This window comes from Phodopus roborovskii, unplaced genomic scaffold (genome assembly GCF_943737965.1).
Source record: "Phodopus roborovskii unplaced genomic scaffold, PHOROB, whole genome shotgun sequence".
NCBI classification, from domain to species: Eukaryota; Metazoa; Chordata; class Mammalia; order Rodentia; family Cricetidae; genus Phodopus; species Phodopus roborovskii.
Window position 1 is genome coordinate 13,198,582 of NW_026126413.1, and position 24,284 is coordinate 13,222,865.

Genomic DNA, 24,284 nt, shown 5'->3' on the forward strand with positions numbered 1-24,284 from the left:
CCCTCATCAATTATTCATTTGCACATACTACCAAAAATAAAATATTTATTAACGGAGTGGTTAAATCTTGTATTACATCAAGAACTATATTATAGCTCTCTATTCTCATTGTTTATCTCAAATCAGTGGTTGAAATTTCTCCTGAATAATTTACATTTCAAGTGGAAATACAGCTTTTACTTAATGGACTTAAGTTATAATTAGAAACCAGTTTTATATACAGAAAATTAATAAATATAGATTTTTATTCCCAATTTGTCCTTCAGATATGCAAAAAATCGACTAAAAACTTCATCTGGGTCTTTGTAATAAACATGTAAATACATATTTACAGTGGAGATGCTTTCTGATAGAAAGTAAATACACAGAAGAAATTTTGGTCTTCACCAGAATCCATCATTATGTGTCCATTTCTGAAGATGATGTGATACAATTACATCAAGTTCATTTATCTTTAAGATCCCTATACACGTAATTCAAACAGGGTAACAAATCGTTTTCTTGTACAATTAATGCTCCATTCTGCATTTCAATTTTCTTTAAAAAAGACTTCTTTATCCAACAGTAGGGAGCTTTACAGAGTTTTTGTACAATTGTCTGCCGCTTTCTTCCGATTGACATTATAAACACTCATTCAGCCCACACTGTTCATGCCATAAGGGTACATCTCACATGATGTAAGTACCGTCTTTACAGTATTTCATGGATTCCATTTGCTTTGTCATAGCCAGAACATCATGAAATCCAGTACTCAGGCCAGACATATGTTGAAAGTATGCCTCCTTTTCCACTTGGATTGTTAAGTTGTTTACGCCAGCATCTTTAAGTATTCCTGTAACCTGTTAAAAAATTCAGAAAGTTCAATAATTTAGAATAATGTGGTCAGTACAGTTTTCTTCTTGAGACAGGCTCTTGAGATGGAGCCCAGGCTGGCCTGGAACTCCTGGAGCTCTGCCTGCTTCTGTGTCTCAGTGCTGGGATTAAAGGCGAAACCATCATGTCCAGCAAGACTGATATTTTAAAAGAGTGGATGACTACTAAGCATTCAGTGGATAGAATTTTATGAATGAAATACCACAAACAAAAATTACCTGCTGTACAATTCTTTGTTCTAGCACATCAGAGGTCACCTGTATATGAATTGTTCCTGCTATAATATTGGCAGAATGGCGCCAAAAATGAGGGTCTCGGTATGATATTAATCCTTCAATTTTCTGTATCTGTGAAGTAAGTGGAGAGGCGGTATAAATGAATTTTATTTACTGATTACTTGACCTAGGAATCATTATGGTGAGCCAGAGAAATAAAAAGGACAGTTTGTAATAAGCTGTTCAAGACAGAGAATAGCTTTCTTTACACTGATAACTGCACACACACACTGTTAAAGAGATAACAGATTTCAAAGAGCCTCAGTTTTCAACAACAGAAGGTTGGCTAAATTATCAACTACAGAAAACGGGCTAAATAAGTGTAATATTGCTTTCCATTAAGATGTATAAATGTTTCTTCAATATGGTATTAAGTGGGCAAAGTTTAATCTCTGAAGTATTGATTTGTACCTTTGTTTTATGTGTGGGTGCTCTGCCTGCATGGGTCTGTACACCATGTGTGTGCAAGGTGTTCAGAGGCCAGAAGAGGGTGAAGGGTCCTCTGAAACTAGAGTAACAGACTGTTGGGAGCAGCCATGAGAATGCTGCCAATTGAAGCTGGGTCCTCTGAAAGATAAGCCAGTGCTCTGAGCTGCTTAGCCATCTCTCTAGCTCCTCAAGTATTTTTATGTAGTGAAACAACTTATGGAGTGCTATAAAATTTCATTTGATTTTTCTTCTTTATATTTTGCTGTACTTAACTTTCTCTGTAATGGGCATATGTGTTATTATTATTTAAAGTGTAGGAACACAGTCAATGAATGGAGTTGTGGGAGGAGAACTGAGTGTTTGTGGGTAAACTTTAAGAAAAGAAGACAATCTTGTGAGCTCAGTTTCTTCAAAAACAGCTCTGTTGTTGGAATGCTTTTGTGTTCCTCCCAGGTCTGGTGAGCAGGAGTGAGTTTACACCAGATTATTCATCACAATTGGCTACTGTTATTTACTTATGTGCCTCTATGAAGACCATGTTTTTGTCAAATAGCACGTGTGATTGGACACTTTACTCATGTGACTCTTAATCCTCAGAGTATAAATTGTCTGATGCTCTAAATAAAGCTGGCTATTTCATGAGACTTTAAGTCCATCTCATTTTAGGCTCCGCTCTCCCAGGTTCACGCTGCCAGTTAGAGTGGTAAACGCTCAATCATTGAGATATCTCCTTATGAGTTACGTTTTTGAAATAAAATACTTTTTAGAACTGAGGATGTAGTTATAGTTGATAACAGCACTTGCCTAATATGTACAAAATCTTGGGTTCAATCCCTCACACTGGAACAACAACAAAAAAGTGTGGTGGAGCATTCGTGCATTCCTTCCACTTGGGAAACAGGGTCAGAAGATTTAAATTCAAAGCCATCCAAAGCTACATGTGGAATCCAAGTCCAGTCTGGGCTACACAAGACCCCATCTCAAAAACAAACCAGCAACAGAAACTTTTTAAGGAAATATGATATAGTACTCACTGATTATGAAAATGTGAGAAAACTTAAGCAGCTTTTGAAATGTAAAGTAGGAGAAGCTGGGTACGGAGCACGTGTCTGTAATCCCAACACTGGTGAACCTGAGGACTGCTGCAAATCTGAGGCCATCCCAGTGACAGTGAGGAGCAGGCAAACCAGAGGTGGGTAGCCAGACCCTAGAGACGTTCCCTTATCTATCTTCCTCTCCAGGGCAACCAAGGTTACAGGCTTACGCCACTAAGCCCTGGTCTATTGTATTTATGCTCTTTAAGTTAAACTGTATTATATTAATTTATCTTGCTTATTATTTGTTAGAACAATTTATTCAACTTTAAGTGCTATTTTTAAAGGGTAAAGTAGTGAGGACATTACCTTTTCTAAAGCAATATGTAGTTCTTTTTCATATTCAGGTGGTAGTCTCAGAAGTAAGACTTGACAGGCGTCTTTAATCAGTGGGATAACACTGAGAAATATTAACACAGCAATAAAAAGAGAACACAGGGGATCGGCAATAAACCATCCAAACTGCTCTATAAGAACTGTGGAAACAATCACACCAATGCTGCCCAGTGTGTCTGCCAAAACATGGAGAAATACACCTACAAATAAAATGTTAAGGACATAAGCAATGAAAGGTCATCTAATTTAGCTCCTTTACCCATTCTAGCAGTATTGCTGCTACCTATGAGTACCAGGCACCTTGCTAGTAGCTGGTGCTTCAAAGGGACTAAAACATGGTTATGATCAAGGAACTGAATACTGAATATTTAAGGATGAAGGCAATGATGACACAATGTGCAGTAGCCCGGGGACAGGAGGACATCCAGAGGAATTCTTGGAAGCAGGAAACTGTTGGTGTTCACCTGTCTAGGTTGTGAGTTATTTCTCCCTGAATAAACATCTGTTGGGCCTAATTGTTTATCCTGATCCTGGATGTACATGTCTCAGTGCATGAATGGTGGTTAGAGGCAATTTTGTGGAATTGGTTTTCTTTCCTCCTTTACATGAGTTCCAGGATGAAATTTTGGCTATTAGGTTTGCATCTTAGGTCAGCAAGAACCCCTCCTATCTTCCTTTCCTATTGGCCAACAGTGCTTTATTCATTAACCAGTATGAGAAACATATACAGAATGACATCTCCCATCAAGAACCTTCGCTCACAAAGTCATGGTACCAGCTCCTTTGAGCTAAGTAAGCTCTTTTTTTTAAAATATATGTTGGTTTGTTTTGTCTGTGCTCTTAACCACTGAGTCATCTCTCCAGCCTCACTAGTTCTTTTTTTTTTTTTTTTTTTTTTTTTTATGACAGAGTCTCTCTGTGTAGCTTTGGTTGTCCTGTAGACCAGGCTGGCTGTGAACTCACAGAGATCCGCCTGCCTCGGTCTCCTGATTGGGATTGAAGGTATGCACCATCACCATCTGGCTTGAGCCAAGTTTTGATATTACCCCAATTACTAACTGGCATAAACAATCTAGTACCAAAATAGCTTAATATGAGCTCCCTCCCTCCCTCCCCCCTTTTTTTCCAAGACAGGGTTTCTCTGTGTAACAGTCCTGTCTGTCCTGGAACTCACAGAGATCCGCCTGCCTCTACCTCCTGAGTGCTGGGATTAAAGGTGTGTGCCACCACTGGGTGGCCAATTCAATTATTTTTATGGTACAACAAACATTTCTTGCTTTGTCACGAAAGGTTATAATTATAGCAACTTATTTAAACTTGGGCATTTATGCACAAGTGTATTTCCCTTTTCTGTTGTTTTTACGGTGCTGCACGTATGGAGGCAACTGTTATACAACTGAGACACATCTAGCCCCTTCATTTCTAAAGTGACTTTATTGTTGTGTGAACACTCCCTACAGGTACGAGGGTTCATAAACCGTGGGTCTTCAGACTACTCTTTCATGGGAACTTTAGGCCCAATGGCCAATTCTGTCCTTACGGTTCCCCCTAGCTACCAATCCAAGCCGAGTCTGAGTTTCATCATGTGTATGGAGAATTATGAGAAAACTGTCTCTCTGTGATGAACTCAGTTCACTGAGCATCGCGTCCTCCAGGTTTATCCATGGTTGCATTTTATAGTCCCCGTCTCCCTCTTCCTTCCTTTAGTGTTGGGAGCCCTGGGCATGCTAGTCAAGTACCCCTCTCTGAGCTATATGCTGAGCATTCTCCTTTTGAAAAACCCCAAATAAACCAGGTGGTGGTGGCTTACTCCTTTAATCCCAGGACCTGGGAGGGAGGGGCAGGCCAGCCTGTCTACAGAGCAAGTTCCAGGACCGCCAAGACTACCCAGAGAAACCCTGTCTTGAACAGCAAAACAACAACAAATCCCAAGTAATAACTGTACCAGAATTATAGAACATGGTCCATGAATGGAATCTATGAGGAGAATTCTGGGTGCTTGTAAGAAAACTCCAAGAAAATAAGATGAAAGTTTCATGACCTCAGTTTCTTCAAAGCACGGAATTGTTTTTGGGACGTGTTTTCATGCCTCTGCCAGGTGCAGCAGAGAGGCTGAGTTTACTTCAGAGTACTCATTATTGCGTGTTGTTATTTATTAAATCTCTTAAGCTATCTTTTATATATGCCTCTATGGAAAAACATGTTGTCACGTGTGGCTTGTCCTTGTGATTGTCTACAGCCTGACCTCATGGGACTTTACTCACGTGACCTCTCTTAACCCCCAGAGTAGGAAGTGTCTGGAGCTCTGAATAAAGTTGGCTACTGCATGAGACTTTAGTCTACCTCATTAGTGGCTCCCAGGTCCCACAGCTCTAAACCAGTGACACCAGAAAGCCAGTATTTAACAAAAACAAGTAAGAGCATCAACTCAGGAGACAGAGCTTCCCAATAACTCACCCCTCATGTTGGCATTCATGCCTCCGCCTGTGAAGCCATGGCTGTGACCATGATCACCGTGTCCATGAGTATGGTGGGAATGGCCATGATCAGATGAGTGGCAGTGTCCTTGAGTCCCATGGCCATGGCTGTGGGCATGGCTGAAGGCACAGATCCCAATAAGGTTCACTATCAGCCCTCCAATGGAGACTGGCTAGCAAACAGGAGAAAAGAAAAGCTTTAATTTTCAAGCCTAGAAAACAAAGTTGCTATTTAGAAGTTATTACACAGCTGTACACTTTTTCTACTTACAGTTTAAAACGTCATAGTAAACTTCACTAAATTCCCCAAGTAAAAAATTTTGGAAGGCTCATTTATAACTCCATTTCCAGGGGGATCCCATGCTCTCTCTGGCTAAGTACGTTACATGGTATACAGATATACATGTGGGCAAAACATCATTTCATAAAATAAAAATGCCAGCATTAAAGAGTTAGTGGTATCACTAACTAAAGGTCTAAAACCCCAAGTCAGTGTTGCCAAAAGGAGTATGTGTAAGACGGCACAGGAATGCGAGTGAGAACCGGAGAAGCTGAACGGAAGAGACATGCCAGCATCTCAAAGGAAACAGAAGGCAGAGTGAAGGAGGGACATGTCATCTACAGAAACAACATGCATAAAGGTTAGGGCAGTAAAGGAAGAACTAAAAGTGGCTACAACAGTTATATAATCTATGGGGTAAAATCTGTACAATTTTTGCATATTAAAAATATAATCTTGAAAGAAAAAAAGACATAAAGAAACCTGTATGTTTTATAACATAACCTGGGTATTTGAGAAAAGGATTAATTTGTAAAAACCTGCAGTAATAATGCAAACACAGAAGTCTTTGGTTCTTGTTGGAGCATGTGATTTAAGACCTCAATGTATATCTAATGGTGCACATTGGATAGTACCAAATCCACCCGTACATACTGTGTTTTATTCTACACAGACATACAGGTGATAAAGTATGTCAGGGACAGTTAGAGATTAACAACAGTGATAAAGCAGAACCGTTATAACGACGCAATGCAATAGCCAGAGTCCTCTTGACTGTCTCTGAAGTGCTGGGGTTGAAGGCATGCATCACCACAGCCTGCTTGACTTACGACTTTAGATTTATTTGTTTAAGGAACTTCTCATTTAATACACCATGGTAAAGAGTTACCAAAACTCACAGGAAATGAAACAGTACATGAGGGAGACAATGCACCATAACAGAGGTCATGTTGACTTAACAATGTCAGACTCGCCCTAAGTCAGTAGCTACGACTAGTCAGCCCTTGGTAGGGAAGAGCTGTTTAAGACCAGCAGGAGCTTAAAGAGGAAAAGAAAAAGACTTACTGTCAACATGTTTGTGTCTAGTTCTGGAGGATCAATCAATCTAGCCACCGACTCCATAAACACAAAAAAAGCTATCACTATCAGGAAGAGCCCATTAATAAATCCAGAGAGAACTTCTATTCGGCCATACCTAAAAACACAGAGTACTTTTTAGAAAAGAAAAACAAGTACTTTAAAAATGTAAACATTATAAACATAATAATACACGAGGAAGCAAGTCCAGGTTTTCACACTAAGTAAATAATAATGTAAAAATATCTAAATTAAAAAAAACATGTATGTTCAAAAATCATTCCCAACATATACTTATTGAAATCTTGTATATACAAAGATTTCTTTTTTTTTTTTTTTAAAAAGATTTAGTTATTATGTATACAGTATTCTATCTGCATGTATCCCTACAGGTCAGAAGAGGGGAGCAAATGTCATTACAGATGGTTGTGAGCCACCATGTGGTTGCTGGGAATTGAACTCAGGACCTCTGGAATAGCAGTCAATGCTTTTAACCTCTCTCCAGTCCTATACAAAGATTTCTTACAAGAAGCCTTGTCTATTTTATAGCAACAAAGCATGTCTCTAAGGGCATTAGGCACTCATATGGCACATACACATACATGCAGTCAAATACTCAACACACACACACAGAATCCCAAAATACAATTAATAAGGGATGGGTTTATTTAAATAGGTTCGTTCCTTCCTTTCCTTTCCTTTCCTTTCCTTTCCTTTCCTTTCCTTTCCTTCCCTTCCCTTCCCTTCCCTTCCCTCCTTCCTTCCTTCCTTCCCTCCCTCCCTTTTTTGGTTTTCTGAGACAAGGTTTCTCTGTGATTTTGGAGGCTGTCCTGGAACTAGCTCTTGCAGACCACCAAGTACTGGGATGAAAGGCGTGCGCCATTACCACCCAGCGTAGAGTAAGTCTTACTACAACACCTTGCACGTAACAGAGATTTTGACATTTGTCCAATTACTGGGGTAATGGAGGATATTTTTATACAGTCACTTCAAATTTTAAATACTTTTTAACAAAAGGACACGAATGGCTATGAATATTTTATGCCTTTAAAGAAACACGTTGAATAAAACCACAAATGATTCAGGTGGTATTTTTTCTCAATGCTCCTAAACAGCTATGTTGGAAAGAATAATATTGAGCTGACTGTCACGCAGTATTAATCAAATGTGTAGTTTCTATTCCTCATTAATTTCAAATGCAATAAAAGTGAAGATTTGACATTATCCGGCTTGCAAGCAATACAATTTTGTTTCTGAAGATGGAATCTGCATTGTGCTAAAGAAACTGAGTGCCTTGATAGCATACCTACCCATAGGAGAAAATCCGGGTTGCTTTCCATCGACTCATCAGGGCAGCAAAGAGTCCCATGACCAAAGCTGAACAGTCAAAGAACATGTGAAATCCATCTGAGATCAGGCCTAGACTATTGGTTAATACGCCGTAGAACAGCTCCACAAAGGTAAAAAGCTAGAAGGGTTTAAATATTTCAGCATGTTGAGAACACATTACAACAGAGAATTATTAATTTTAATCATACGAATTTAATCTTTAATTACCCAAAGTGTCTTTGAAGATGTGTTTAAAATTGTACCTAACTGCGGATTACTGGAAACTGTATTTCATAAGACCATACTTAGAGAACTAAAATATCAGACATACCCATTTTATAAACTAGAAGGCACTGTTTGATTTGTATGTCTGTGGGCAAAGCTCTAAAATGTCAGCATCAGTGGACGCACTCACTGACATCCTACTAAAGGCCACTCCACCTCTTTCAAGCTACTTCATGATTTAAAACAGCACACTAAACCAGTATTTCCACAATACTGCACAGATTGTTTGCTTTGTCTCAATAGGATCCTTGCTACTAATTAGAGAAAAATGTAAATTTTAACCCATCTCTGTAGTGAAGTACTAAAATTATACATCATGTCAAAATGAAAACATTGTGCTTTAAAAATATGACTAATATTTAAAAATCTTACCAGATTCAAGCACAAGAAGTAAAAGATCTGCCTAGAGTCACTCTCCTCGAGAATCTGTTTCAGTGATTCCTTAATAAACCTGGGGATGGACTGAGAGCTATGCTGAAAAGCATCCTCCATGAAGTGATAGAGTGGTCTTCCTTCAGGAGAATAGCCAATAAGGGTACCTTTTTGTCCTCTTTTCGAGGGAGATGATAGGATGTTGGCAGCTACAAAGAGACAAAAGAGAACATTATACAAGTTTTTTTTTTTTTTTTTTTTTTTTTTTTTCAAGACAGGGAGGGTTCCTCTACATTGCTTTGGAGCCTGTCCTGGAACTAGCTCTGTAGACCAGGCTGGTCTCGAACTCACAGAGATCCACCTGCCTCTGCCTCCTAAGTGCTGGGATTAAAGGCGTGCGCTGCCACCACCCGGCTCCATATACAAATTCTGAACACTTAAGCCATCAACATGGCACTGTCAGCGAGTACTAAAATGCAAGCACTGAACGACTTCTGCACTGAAGCCTTAAACAGCAGATTAATGGAAATAAAAGCAAGGGCAAATGCTTACACAAAACGAAGAACACAGCACTCACTACCACTCCTCCAGACAAGACATGCTCCGTGCCCTCCTGGTGTGCTGCTCTGTTCACAGCCCGGAGTTGATCTGTTATTGGATGTGTCCAGAAATTTCCAAAAAGGAGCGCACTAATAAAAATGGGAAAGGATCCATAGCGGGCACACTTGGAAACTTCCATTTTGACTGAACAAATGGAATCCATATAGAAATCCAGGATCATGACAAAAAAGATAACTGTGGTGAAAGGCATGATGAGAGAAAACCAAGACTCAACTTTACTCTAGAAATGAAAAACAAACAATACACCATCAGCATTCTATGAGGAGAAAGTCCAGATTCTACAAAATGTTTGTAATAGTATTGACTTACATTTTTATAGACAATAAGATTAACTGAAAAACAGAAACAAACAAAACAAAACAACCCCCCTCCCCCCAAAAAAAACCCAATTAAAGAAAAAGCAAGGATTGGGGTCAGGAATGGCTCAGTGGTTAAGAGCACTGACTGCTCTTCCAGAAGACCCATGTTCAATCCCCAGCACCAACATGACAGCTCACAACAGTCTGTAGCTCCAGTTCCAGGGGATCCGACACCCTCATACAGACATACATGTAGGCAAACCCACCAATGCACAGGAAATAAAACTAAATAAAATTAAAAAAAAAAAAAGAAAAAGCAAGGATAATTTAAGCCACTTTCAACCTCAGATTAAAAATGCAGAACTGAAATCCCTAACAGTGACTCACTTTATTTGACAAACAACCTCGCTCTTACCTCAGTTGTCACAGAAAGAACAATCACCCACGGGCAAAGGAGAAACACAGAAACAAGCTGGGATAAGGCCTGAAGACGTTTAGGTCCACCGACATCTGCAGAGAGCTTTCTGGAAGCTGTATTAAAACCAACTTTACAACACAAAGCCAGCACCAGCAAGAGCACTCCACCCTATAAGGGAAATGAGAAAAGGCTCATTGAAATGTATACACTAAACCCTTAAAGACATATATTTATTTACAATAGTTTGAAACCATCTCTCCAGCCCTGAGATAAATTAGTTTAAATATATCTTTTGGACAGTATGGATGATGTAGCCCAGGCTGGCATTAAATTGGAGATCCTCTTACCTCAGCTTCCTCAGCCCTAAGAGTAAAGACATGTATTAGGTACAAATGAAATTTAACAATTATAATTCCTATGGTGGTATATAATTTCTATGGTGGTGAAGGTAGGAGGTCAAGAGTCTAAGGTCATTCTTGGCTACATGTCAAGTTCTAGGACAGCCTGGGCTACACGAGGCCCCACCCCAGGAGCCCTCCCCCACCCCAGTTACAGTCTCTGTGACCTTTCCATCATATCTGCAACACAGAGAAGAGCGTACCTTGTGATCTGCCACCCCTAAGAAGGCAATAGCTGTGTAAAGCATGTGAGTTAAAGCACTGTCATGATGTCCTTCAGCTAAACAAGCGGCAGTAAAGGAAAACACTTTAAAATCACAGCTCCCAAAGCCAAAGTTCTGTTCAAAGTCTAGCTGCTTTATTTTGTTCTGAACACAAACTAAGTCTGGGCATGCCAATCTGACTACCTTAGTAACATGGTACTTTTGAAAAATAAAACAAAAAACCAATTGTTTAATTCTTAAAAAAAAAAAAAAAAAAGTTTACAAATTGAAATGGCCTGTGGTTCTTCCATTTTTCTTACTTTTGACTTTTGAGTCAGAGTTTTAACACACAGCCAGAGATACCCCTGAACTCCTGCTCTGACTCCCAAGTGATGGTTTCTGTGTGTGTGTGTGTGTGTGTGTGTGTGTGTGTGTGTGTGTGTGCGCACGCACGCTGTCTCCGCTATGACTGAGCTGACATAGTGACTACATTTTGGTTCTTAACTTCCAAAAGAAGATGAATGAGCAGGCAAGGCATGTTTTGGGTCTACTCCTGTCTAATGGAGATAGACCTCAAGGCTGTACCTTCAGGTCAGTTTGTAAAAGCAGTCTTCAACTTGTCTTCTTTATATCACTGCCCACACATGGCCCAGCAAAGTGAGCAGCAGACAGGAGGGTGTGTGGGGAGTAGATGGATCAGAAGCAGTCTGAAGCTTCTTCTGCCCCCATCTCATTGTAACAAACTAATGGGCATTATTTTACTAATAAACCTCAGGGTATTGAATGTCAGTACTCAGAGGAAAACTGGTTCTTTGAGTACTACACAATAAAGTAGACAAAAGTGTATTGGTTAGAAAAGAATAAGGCAGGTCAGAGAGTACAGGGTAGACATACTTGACTAGAAAGCTGGGTTCAAGCGTACATAGACTGAGCTGGAAAGAGTAATTCTGGGCAGGACAAAGGAATTTAAATGCTTCCTTGTTTTCTACCATCAAGACATTCTAAAATATGACCACTGTAGAACAATACTGAGGATAGTGTAAAATATTCAACTTAGAAAGATTTTACTGTTTATTTGAAAAAAATAAATGATGTCAACACCGAGTTCAATTCCTTCCTCCTTTTCCTATTCTGCCAGCTTCCATTTTTCTCCCAAACTTTAGATTAACTCCAGTCTAATGTAAAAGGATACGGTGTTCAGCCATCTTAGCCATGAGGTCATCATTGTCGAAAAGCAATAAGCAGATCACAGCAATAATGAAAAACGCAGCCCCTCTTGTCTGAAAGAGAAGAAACACACAAAATTCTGTTTTGTTTTTGTTTGGTTTGGTTTTTAAAGGTTAATTCTTAGCATTAGCACACAAATGCTAGAGGAAAAGGTTTCTGTCCCTTTTATTTTTGAGATAGCCTCTTTCTATACAGCCCAGGCTGGCCTTGTACTCACAATCCTCCTGTCTCAGCCACCTGAGTGCTAGGAGGCAGGGCTTCAGAAGAATGTTAAAAATATATCAACATTTAGTGAACACTAACACCTGACATGATCATCTTTACATAAGTTTATAGCATAACAAATAGTAAGCAACAGAAATAAATTCTGCAGAGTATTTTAAGAACATTTAAGAAACAATGTTAGCAACATTATCTCTTAGGTGACTAGGCATAGCAAAACAACAAACTATTAATGTTTACAGAGGTAAGTTTCCTAATTTTCAGTTGAAAAACCCTAAGTAGCTAAGGAACAATAATTAGCAGAACTTCATTGTTTTCTGTAACATTTAAGATACACAACAGTTTAGTGTTCCTCTAGGGAAAACGTTCATGAAGCCACACTGAGGAAATTAAGTCACTCCTACGATAGTGAACTGTGTGTGTTGAAGATGTGTTTGGTGGATGTGTGTGCTGGCTGTGTGAGAACATGAGGAAGCCAGCCAAAGGCAGCTGTAATTTCTATCTGGCTCACTTTTTAAAAGATTTTTTTTTTAAAACTATGTGTGTGTATACACGAACACAGCTGCCTTCAGAGACCAGAAGAGGGTGTCAGATCCCCAGGAGTTGGAGTTACAAGAAGTTGTAAGCCACTCAGAGAGGTTTCTGGAAACCAAACTCTAGTCCTCTTAACCACTGAGCAATCATTCACCCTCTACCTTATTATTATTATTTCTTTTTGAGATAGGGTTTCTCAATGAACTTGAAGTTGGTTGCTTTGACTAGGCGGGCTAGTCTGCCCACCCTAGGCCTACCTCTCTCTACCACACAACAGGCATACACAGCTGGGCCTCATTTATACAAGGGTGCTAAGGACCCGAACTCAGGCCCTTGATTTTACAGCAAGTGTTCTCACCCACTCAGCTATATTTCCAGTACCTTGATTAAATTTTATTTATTTTTAGTTTTTTTTGAGACAGTTTCTCTGTGTAGCTCTGACTGATGTCCACCCAACTCTGAGATTCACCTGCCTTTGCCGCCTGAGTGCTGGGATTAAAGGTGTGTGCCACCACTGTCCAGCTTCCTGATAAACTTTTAAAGTTTATGTTGTCATTGCAGGGAAAGAATTTTGGATAAAATAAGTTATAGAGAAACTGTATAAGCCTGGTTTATATAAATATTTCAGAATGTTAAATATAAAAACTTCATATTCTTACTATAATTTGTTATCTGTAAACTTATAAGTATTTTTATGTAATATTTATATTTACATGTACTACTTCATATATTTATATAAGACTATCATGTATACTATAATACTTCCAGTAAATAAAAATTCCAAATGAAAACAAGACATTATTCTATTCATTACATGATTATCATTATTTGATAAATTCTTAGTGTGGTGGGAATTACAACTAAAGGCTACATATATGAAAAAAAAATCTACACAACTAAAATTTTCCTTCCCTTATCCCGTTTCCTTTCATCGCCCCCCCTTCTTGTTTTTGAAGACATTCTTACTATGTAGCACAGGCTAGCCTCAAAGTCTCTCTTATTTGTTAAAAATAGTTTTGTGTGTGCTAGGGGAGGGGGACGCAAGTGCTGTGGGATCAGATGACGGCTGTCAGGGCAGTTCACCACATGTAGGAACACTTCACTGTGGTAAAATGGAGGTAGTGTAGTGCTAGCTCTAACATTTGGGCAGTAGACTGAAAACTCAATTTCTAAAGGACAGCAATACTTAAATGACTTCTGATGAATAGGGATGACCAGTTGGTAAAGCACTGGTAATTGTTCTGCAGACTAAATAGAGCAAACTCACAGGATTTTCCTATGAACTTAAGAATAAGGCAGAGAGCGCTATGGACACCACACAAAGAAGATCTTTGCTGGAGATGTATCAGTTCTCCACCTTGGTTGTTGAGGCTCTTACGGTCTAAAAGAACACGTGTAACATTGCTACGCCCTGATTAAAGGATTATAGCATGGGTTATACTAATATCAACCTCTAAGTTTCCTTTGGGAAAAACTGACTAGAAGGTACATCTCAGGACTATTTTTAAAACTTCCTAAGAAACTATAATCACATCAAAATGAAATGAAAATGGAAAAATGTTAAGCTAGCATTAAGTCTCTTCATTATTGTAAATGGTAAAAGACATGATTTGGTTTTGCTATGAACAATGTTTAACACCTGTACTTTCAATTTCTAAGTACAACGATGGCAAGCCTACCTTCGCTGGTCCTCCTCCAGAGCTAGTGAATAAAACACTGAGCAGTGAGATAACGACAGTATCACTGTGCTCAAACAGCAGCAAAGTCCTACAAAAACAAAACACGGCTCAGGGATGCATCTGACCTTCAGGAAGCATGAATGCAGTCAGAGTTAAGAGAAAGAAAACCCCCTGCTTCACAAAAACACGAGAAAAAGAAATATGGACAATGCCCTTGGAAAATATTTTGGTATTAACCACCTTAGAAAGAACGAGGCTATGAAACACCTGACAATAATAACCTCCAACTTTAGAATTATGTCATTTAAAAATTTATATTGAAAATATATCATCTTTTTGTTAAAAAATGTTACTTACTGGCACGGTTTGTGGGGATGGAGGTAGGGAGATGGGACAGAGGAAAACTTCCAGGGTGAATTAGTCTTCTCCTCCTCCCACTGGATATGGAAATCAGCCTCAGGATGCTGGGCCATCCAGCACATGCATTTCCTTAGCTATGCTGCTGGCCCAGATTTCAGTGAGTGTATGTATATGTATATGATGAGTGTGCACGTGTGCACACAGAGGCTAGAGGAACTTTCTGTCACTTTCTGCGTCGTCATTATTTTGGATTTTTTTTGAGACAGGGTTTCTCTGTGTAGCTCTTGCTGCTCTGGAATTCACTTTGTAGACCAGGCTGGTCTCAAACTCACAGAGATCTGCCTGCTTCTGCCTCCTGAATGCAGGGATTATAGGTGGGTGCTACTGTGCTCAAGGAAGAAGAAAGGCTTTCCAGATCAAGAAGTAAATTATTACTGTTAAAATATATTTGTGTTAGGCCGGAAAGATGTCTCAGCGGTTAAGTGAGCTCATTGCTCTTACAGAGGACACAGGTTCAAGCTCCCACCTAAGAGCACACAACCACCTGGAACTCCCGTGTCAGGATATCTGACCCCCCTTCATTTTTCAAGATGTCTCATCTTTATTGGTTTATTTCATTTCCCATTTCAGATGTTTTAGCCTCTCCATGTAAATTTTTTTTGATTCTAACAAATAAAATATCTATGGTAGATCATTAACAAATATATTAATGGTATTTACCCAAGAACTACTCTACAGACTAAACCGGTTCTTTTATGTTGAAATGTACTCAATGCTGTAGAAGTGACAGAAACAGCTATTCAAGTTAAATCTCTGATATAAAATATGGAACATGGGCCAGCGAGATGGCTCTGTGAATAAAGGTGTTTGCTGCCAAATCTGACCGCCAAAGACCCACATGGCGGGAGGAGTGACCACCAGTCTTCTGGCCCCCACATACGTGTGCATTCAAATACCAAAAATACAGAAAGTTAATATTCAAATGAACAAATGTAAACAAATAGCGAAAAATACATATTTTTGTTTACCTTAGTGGTCCACAAAGAGTAAGGCCAAAAAACCACAAAAGTGATATGATGCATCCAGCAACTGCATGTTTAAATATTTTGATCCACTATAAATAGAAACAAAAAATACAAACTTGAGTCACATCCACTTGCTTATGAGTATCCTATGCGGTAGCATATGGAGCATGCCTCTGATTCCTGAACCCGGGAGACAGGCAGGCAAATCCCCGACTTTAGGCCAACCTGGTCAATACAGTGAATTCCAAGTTGCTCAGGCCTAACACAGTGAGACCCTGTCTCACAACAGGAACAAAATAAAACCATAAGGAAAAGATGACAATGGTATAACCGAAAGGTTAAATAATCACATACCACATATCTTATCATTAAACAGAAAATGCCAAAATCCTGACTAGCTAGATTCGTTTTGATTATGTATATTCTCATCTATTGTTAGGTCTTCTTTCTTTCTTTCTTTTTTTTTTTTTATTTTGGTTTTTCGAGACAGGGTTTCTCTGTGGCTTTGGAGCCTGTCCTGGGACTAGCTCTGTAGACCAGGCTGGCCTCGAACTCACAGAGATCCTCCTGCCTCTGTCCACCCCCCACCCCCAGTGCTGGGATCAAAGGTGTGTGCCACCAATGCCCGGCCCATGAGGAATAGTTATTTGAAAATGGAGAAAGACATTTAGATGGAGTTAAAGAGATTAGTTGTATTTTTAAAATGTCTTGATCTCTAAAATTGAATACTTCAATTTACTATGCAGATACTATGGCGGAGGGCCCTAACCGTGACATGAAAGAGACATGCAGTAGATATAGCTGCCCCAGTGAGGCACTCTGCGATACTAAGCAGAATGAGGAACTGTTCTGTCATGAAGCCATCTGAAGGGAATGACAATGACTAGCAGGGTGATACACTGCTTATGTACTGCATGCTCACGTGTGAGGCACAATTAAAAAAAAAAAGAAACCTTGCGCATATAAAATAATTTATTCCTCACAAATATACGTAGAACAATATTGTTACCTCCACTTTATAAGTGAGCAGAATTAAGGCAAAAGAGATCATGTAAGTAGTACAGGACATGGATACGGCTGACATTAGGGGTCTCACTTCCAACTCCTGCACACTCGCAGTGACACCCTAGGCTCTTGGGCATGACTCCACGCCTGGTTTGTGTATCTTTCTGAATAAGGAGACTGTGTTAAAGATAACCCTTTAACATCTGTTACCCTCTTCTACATCTGAAAATATTCCACTACACTGAGATTTTATAGTTCACTGTTGGAGCCTCAATTTTGAAAAGGCAAGTCAGGAGTTGAGTTACTGCTGGGACTGGGGATGTAGCTAGGTTGGAAGCATGCTTGCTCAGCATGCATCCGAGTTCCAGCTCAGCTCTATTACACTGGGAATGGTGGTGTAAGCCTGCAATAGCAGACCTTGGGGATGTAGAGGCAGGAGGGTCAGGAATGCAAGGTCATCGTTGGCCATGTATCAAGTTAGAGGCCAGGAGGGGCTACAGGAGATCCCGTCTCAACACAAACAAAAAGCAACAACAACAACAAAGCAGGCAGGGTAAGTCTAGAAAGTTAAAAACAGCACTTCATTCTGGACTACTAAAAGGGAAGCTGTTAGGAATAAACGATTCTGTCCACATCTCACCTGATGTTTTGTAATAGTTTTCCCAGAAGAAAATGGTTTTTGAAACAAAACCATAAAAAATGCAGTCCTGTAAACATTGAAAGAATAATATATTAACATTAAATATTTTTAAAATATTTTTGACATTAAACATTTTAAACTGTTTAAACCTGTCCTATTTTATGCAATTGTAATATATATAGGTATGTAAGATACACACAATAATCAAACACTACTAATAGATCATAAAAAATTTATTTTTAAACTATATCAATTTCTTTGGTATACAAAGTTTACTATTAGATGTGAAAACAAATTTGCAGACTAATGGGATGGATGTGTTTACAATCCTTAGATACACTAATTTGATACAGACAAGTTGAAGAATAACACTAGGAAAATATTAAATCTCAGCTTTCTGTAATTAAACCATTATGTTTCTAAGAGTAGACAAATTTGCATATTATGTTAAAACACTAATTCAAAACATAAGAGTCTCAAGAGTGAATCAAGGTGATTCAGAAGTATTCTCTGGAACTATACAGCCGGATGACATACACAGTGCAAACTACTCATGCTATGTGCAGAATGCAGAACCAAGACCACAGCAAGCTGTGCTATACAGAAACTCCTCACACTCATTACCAATTCCATTCTCAATTAATTTTTCATGACTATGGCATTTAAAGAAACTTTGCTCCAGGCTGGGTGTGCATACCTTTAACCCCAGTACTTGGGAGGCAGAAGCAGGCAGATCGGAGTTCAAGGCCAGCCTGATCTACAAAGCAAGTCCAAGGTCAGCCAGGGCTACACAAAACCCTTGCCTCAAGAGATAAAACAACTAAACTGTGGTAGAGACTTTGTTTATACTGATGAGGCACTTATAGTAAAACCCAGGAGCTTTCCTGGTAACCGTCTTCAGAATCAGCTGTAATGAATGTCCAGACTGACTGTATTTTAGAGGCAGGACCTCATGATGCAGTCTAGGCTGATCTTGAACTTTCAATTCTCCACCTGGGTCTTCTAAGTGGTAGAAACATTGGCATGAGCCACTCCACTTAGCTTTTAATTGTCAATACCTTAAAACAGCACAGAAAATAACACATCTTCTCTTACATTCAGTAATAAATCTTGAACCAATGTAACAGTAACATGCCTTGATTTTTTTCACTATGCTATACAAAAATGCTTAACTCTTCTAGTCAAGAATTTTTCCTAAATTGCCAAATTACACCCTCAAGCATCTCTGATAAGACTTTTATTAACACATAGGGGGATTACTATTAATATCAAGGTCCAAAACTCTCTACTTAGAAAGAATACTGCGCATAAACTATACAGTTTACAGAACACAGGGACCCTGCACTCTGATGGGTTATGTACGGAACACAGCACAACATGTTTTAACTTGAAAACACGGAATAAGAAAAGCTCAGGTAACATTTTTATGACTGTCTCAAGACTGAGCTACATCACGGGGACAGTCTACAAATCCCCAGGGAAGTACAAAGTCAAAACTATTTTTTTTAAAAAAGATTTACTTTATTTTCAGTTATGTGTATGTGTTTGTCTCCGTATGTGTGTACTGGTGCCCACAAAGGCCAGAGGGTCAAATCTGGAGCTGGCATTACAGGCGGTTGTGAACCACATGAGCAGATGCTGGGAACTTAATTTAGGTTTTCTGTAAGAGCAGTGATTGCTCTTACCCGCTGAGACATCTCTCCAGACTGTCAAAATTATTTTTATAAAAACATGACATCTCCATCTTTTTACACTTGTTCTCAGAAGTGTAAGGAGAGTCGACCTCCCCCCCATGGTATTAAATGATATAAGATATAACAAAAGACTGACTGTTAACATAGAAATGAACCAAAGCATCTATTAAGATAGGCTTTACAAGAGCTTTGCAAAAATCTTAGCAATAAAACTAAACTAAAAATCTATGTTTGGCAAGTCATATGAATTCAACCATCTCCTTTTACTTTATTTTTAAGACAGTTTCACTGTGTAACTGGCGCTAGCCTCCAATTCATGATCCTCTTGACTCAACTTCCCTGTTGAGTCAGGATGCTACACTAAGCTAAAATAATCCTTTTCTGATGGGTCGCTGCACCTCTACCCTCATCTAAGCTTCTATTAAAAAAAAAAAAAAATCAAATAGTCAGAAGGAATAAACTCCATAGGACATATAGGTAAGATTTCTTAAAGACAGTCAAGACAGGATCTTCAGAGACATAAGAACCATTAAGGCTCTCTCCATACTCACCCCAGTTTTAGTATAAAAATAAATTGAACAATGTGAACGGCTTTTAAGAGGTCGTATGACTCAAAAAGTCCCACAGCCTTCAAGCACTTGGTTAAACACAGTAACACAATATATTTTGTTAATCTGAAAAATAAAAACAGAAACAATTTTTAATATAATTGAAATTATTAAACCAAATACTCACAAACACACATAAAACAATAATAAAAACCTTTCTCAAACAACTCACCATCCACAGGTCAACTACTGTTTACATTCTGGTACACATACTCTTGGTTTATTTTCAATGCATATTAATGTCATAAGTAGTACATGCTGGTAATCAAAGTTTGTTGAGAAGCTGGGAAGAAGGAACTTTATCGCTCTTGACACAGGGTTTCACTATGTAGCCCTGGCTAGCCTGGAACTCACTACATAGGCCAAGCTGCCCTTGAACTCACAGAAATCTGCCTGAGAACAAAGTGTGTTTAAGTCAGCAAGGGCAACTTAGTGAGACCAGATCTTAAAAACAAAAACAAAAAAATAAGAGGCTGGGGATGGAGCTCAGTGGTAGAGTGATTGCCTAGACTGTGGGTGGTCCACACCTTTTAGAACCTTCTGTTTCCCTATTCTCTCCTGGAGACCTGGAGCTCCTTGAGGGCAGGGTGCTATCCTGGTTTAGCGTTTTGGTTATCAGCTGGAGCAACTACCTGGAGAGAACTGAAAAGAATCTCTACACGTTTGAGATGTATGTATACTGAAGATAATACCGGAATTAAGCAAGAAAAGGGAAAGGAAGGTTAAGTCAGAGGACAGAGTACCATGTGCAAAATAAAATTTGAGTCCTGGGAAGTCTTGAAGATCCTACTGTATTTTAGTTCAGTCTAGTGATTTAGTTTGATTTAGGTTAGCAATAAATTACCTATCACTGAAGTCAAGGAAAAGGCAAATTATATTTAAACATACTTATTTTACAAAGCATATAGATTAGATGAATTCATAAATGATTTCTGTATAAATACTAAAAACTTCAAAAATGATATGGATCAATTCAAGTGAAATGCTCATTGACAATATACTAGTAAAGAAACTTTATTTTCATATACACATACATGGCCAGAACCCCAGAGGTAACAATGTTAATTCCCAAACAGCTGATTTTTGGAAGGGTTGTAAATCATTTCTATCTTTCTCCTCATAGGTAACCAATTTAGGTTCAGCCTTACAAACCTTTTCCTTTTCATCTCCATGTGACAAATATTATTCTATTTATCCACATTTGCAATCATATACATATTCTGACACTGGACTCTTTCTGCATTAACAATCAAACTAGGAAAATTATTTTAAGCATCGTATCGACTTTAAAAACGTCTTATTAAATATTTATTTTTCTACTATTATTTGTGTGTGTGCACGTGGACAACCACATGGAGCTCAGAGAACTTGTGGGAGTTGATTCTGTGTGGGACATTCCTTTATACTATGTGAATATATGTTGCTGTGATTGGTTTAATAAACAAGCTCACTGGCCAGTATCTGAACAGGATAAAGTTAGGCTGGAAAGCCACACCGAGAATGCTGGGAGGAAGGGCAGAGCTGTGGAGTCACCAGCAGACACAGAGAGAAACAAGATGGGCATGCTGTACTGAGAATAGACACCAAGCCACACGGCAAAGAATAGATGAGAAATATTGATTAATTTAAATGTAAGAGCTAACTAGTAACAAGCCTGGGCTATTGGCCGAGCATTTGCAATTAGCATTATTGAGTCTCCGTGTTCGTGGGCAGCAAAGAAAAGTCGGCCTCAGTTCTTTCTGCAGTGCAGGTTCAGGGAGTCAAACTCAGGTCATCAGCCTTGGCAGCAAGGGCCTATGCCTGCTGAATTACCCTGCTGGCCTCTGCATTCTTTGACTTTTAAAGATCCAGTTAACACATCTTCCTGCTAGACATCTCTGAAATACCAGTTAAGACTAAGTAACCACGTACAAACCACTGCAGTTCATGTAAGGAGGGAAGTGACTAGACTGTGAAGATGGGGTGGGTGGGTGGGGGTGGAAGGGTCTTGTAAAGGCCACTGAGCCTCAGGGCAATGCAGGAGCATTCAGTCCAGCTCCCAACTTAGAAACCATTATTTGCTATTAAGTCATCTCATTAAACAACAACAACAAAAAAAACCAAAACATAACTGGTCTTTTATGAGGTGAGACATTTCTTCAGTCCTCTATAAACTTGCAATTATTAAAATTTGGATATAGGTTTATAGCTACTTCTTGAACTTTGTTAATCACTTCCACTCACAGTTCTCTAGATATTAAAAAAAGAGGAGGAGGGCATAAAGGGTATGAGGAAGATATATCCAGCAAACATTTGCATGCATAAAAACTAAAAAATTAAAATAAGCAGGTGGTGGTGCACACACCTTTAATCCCAGCACTTTGGAGGCAGAGGCAGGAGGATCTCTGTTAAGTTTGAGGTCAGCCTAGTCTACAAAGCTAATTCCAGGACAGTCAAGGATATACAGTAAAACCCTGTCTCAAAATCCAAAAACAAACAAACAAACAAACAAACAAAATAAGAGAGCTGGGAAGACGGCTCAGTGGGTAAGAGCACTTGCTGTGTAAGCAAGAGGGCCTGAGCTTGAATCTCCAGCATTCATGATATCTTGTCTCAAAAGGAAATATGATGACCACCACCACCAATAATAATAGTTCAATTCATTGAATACATAGCCAAGTATCAATAAAACAGAAAGCATGCATGGTACATAGTTCTGGGAAAATTTGGGCTCCCAGGTCATTTACTAGTTTGTAACCTCGGGCAACTCAATTTCCTACCAGCCACACAAGGATGTCTGTAGGGCTGCAGTAAAGATTAAAGGGAGGGCACACTTAAGTCTGTAGGGCTGCAGTAGAGATTAAAGGGAGGGTATACTAAGAGCCTTTGGGGCATAGGAGGTGCTCAGCAAACCCTGGCTGCCCTGACCACCAAAGATTTTTCTTTGTTTTTTTGAGACAGGGTTTCCTCTGTATTGCTTTGGAGCCTGTCCTGGAACTAGCTCTGTAGACCAGGCTGGGATCAAAGGCATGCTCCACCAATGCCCTGCAAACACCAAAGATTAAATGAAGCCAAAACAGAAACCTTTATTTAAAACATTTGTGAACCCAGGCATAAAAATAGCCACAATGAAAGGATCTGACAGTTTGTGTTGCAGTTAATAACCAGTATTTGAACACACACAAAACTCCAGTAACCTGAAAATTCAGCCAGTCCAGAGTCAAAACTTAGATTCTGCAATAGACTACAGAAGAAGTGCAACTCTGCCAAGCAAATAATGCTACAGGTAGGCTGGCAAAGGACGTTTACCATATTTGTTCAAGACAGTAGGCTCATAAGCAAAACCGCTTTAAAACTTACTCATACTCTCTGAAACACATACACACACACACCTTGGACTATTTGAGAGCAAATGAAGTATAACACACTTAACCCTTAAATAGCTGTACTTCCTAAGAACATGGCAACTCTGCTATGAAACCGCCAGCTATCAACAGGAAATTTAACAATGATCTGATACTTTAGTATGTCTCTACAGTTCAATTTTGTGAACTGACCTAGTCTCGTCCCTTCCGGTATTGCCCTCTCTCTTACTAATCCATACCAGTAGCCCAGTCTGCATTTAGCTCTTATGGGTCACTGATTAACACGTGACATGCTATAAACGAATTGCTCAAAATAGACAGAAATCCAAACGTATGCTACAAACCCCGCAGTTGGTTCAAATTCGATTCAGCATATGTGTTCCTTTCACAAACAAAAGTTAGCCGGTAACGCTGTAACTACGTTCTAAGAACATTATCTAAACAATCACTAAATCTCAAGAGTAATACTGATTAGAAAAAAACTGAATCTCGTTAAAAATGACGGTAATAAATACCGGTTTGAACCAAATTGCGGGGCTCCACATATACAGTTTATGTATCTTTTAACACTCCCCCAGAACTTGGGACACGCCAGGAAGGACACAACTGGCTCGTTACCACTGCACACTACTGAGTCCTAGCCTTTAGGCTAGGGGGGAGGTAAAGGATCCTCACTTCATGAATTCCTGGTGTAGGGCTTTGGGGGGTGACACCCATTTCGTACTTTAAAACACGCGCTCTCCCTCCCCAACTCCCCACAAACACCGGGCGGCGCTTTGCTGCGCTGTACCCCCAAGCTCATGGGCTTGTACTTTGGCTCCTTCGCGAGAGAGACGCCGGCGACACCTTGCGCGGATGCATCCACTCGGGGAGGAGCTGGAGAGGGTAAGGAGCCCCTCGTTACCGCGGCAGGGACGGACGGACACCCACGATCGCCTGCCGAGGGGCTGCAAACTGGCAGGCGGTGCAACCGCCCCGAGCCCGGACTCCCGCCCGGCCGCCCGGCCGCCCGCGGGGGCAGCCGCCGGGCAAGCCTGTCCGCACCGCCGCGGGTGGCTCCTTACCGGGCACTGGGCACATCCACCGGCCCGAGGCCGCCGCCGGGCCCGGCCCGCGCGTCCCCGCCGTACTTCTCCTCCATGCCGGCTCAGGAGCCGCCGCTGCCCGCGCTGCGGGCTCG

At 39.8% G+C, this 24,284-nt stretch overlaps 1 protein-coding gene across 1 annotated transcript; it reads right to left on the reverse strand.

The window, feature by feature from the left end:
* Nucleotides 1-227: 227 nt before the first annotated feature.
* Slc30a5 (solute carrier family 30 member 5) lies at nt 228-24,284 on the reverse strand. Its single transcript, XM_051182858.1, has 16 exons — nt 24,169-24,284; nt 19,704-19,826; nt 17,459-17,525; nt 15,817-15,902; nt 14,429-14,516; nt 11,959-12,046; nt 10,767-10,843; nt 10,163-10,333; nt 9,380-9,668; nt 8,828-9,036; nt 8,152-8,309; nt 6,830-6,959; nt 5,465-5,657; nt 2,981-3,207; nt 1,092-1,220; nt 228-839 (listed from the first exon to the last, which is right to left on the reverse strand). Exons 1-16 carry the CDS (start codon nt 24,243-24,245, stop codon nt 669-671), a joined length of 2,283 nt encoding a protein of 760 aa, XP_051038815.1. The 5' UTR covers nt 24,246-24,284; the 3' UTR covers nt 228-668.

Coding starts and splice junctions, on each gene's coding strand:
- Slc30a5 (XM_051182858.1), bottom strand. CDS start 24,245: ATGGAGGAGAAGTACGGCGGGGACGCGCGGGCCGGGCCCGGCGGCGGC. Junction 15,903..17,458: donor AAACTATTACAAAACATCAG/GTGAGATGTGGA, acceptor TTCTATTTATAG/TGGATCAAAATATTTAAACA. Junction 9,669..10,162: donor TTCTTTCTGTGACAACTGAG/GTAAGAGCGAGG, acceptor TTTCATTTCTAG/AGTAAAGTTGAGTCTTGGTT.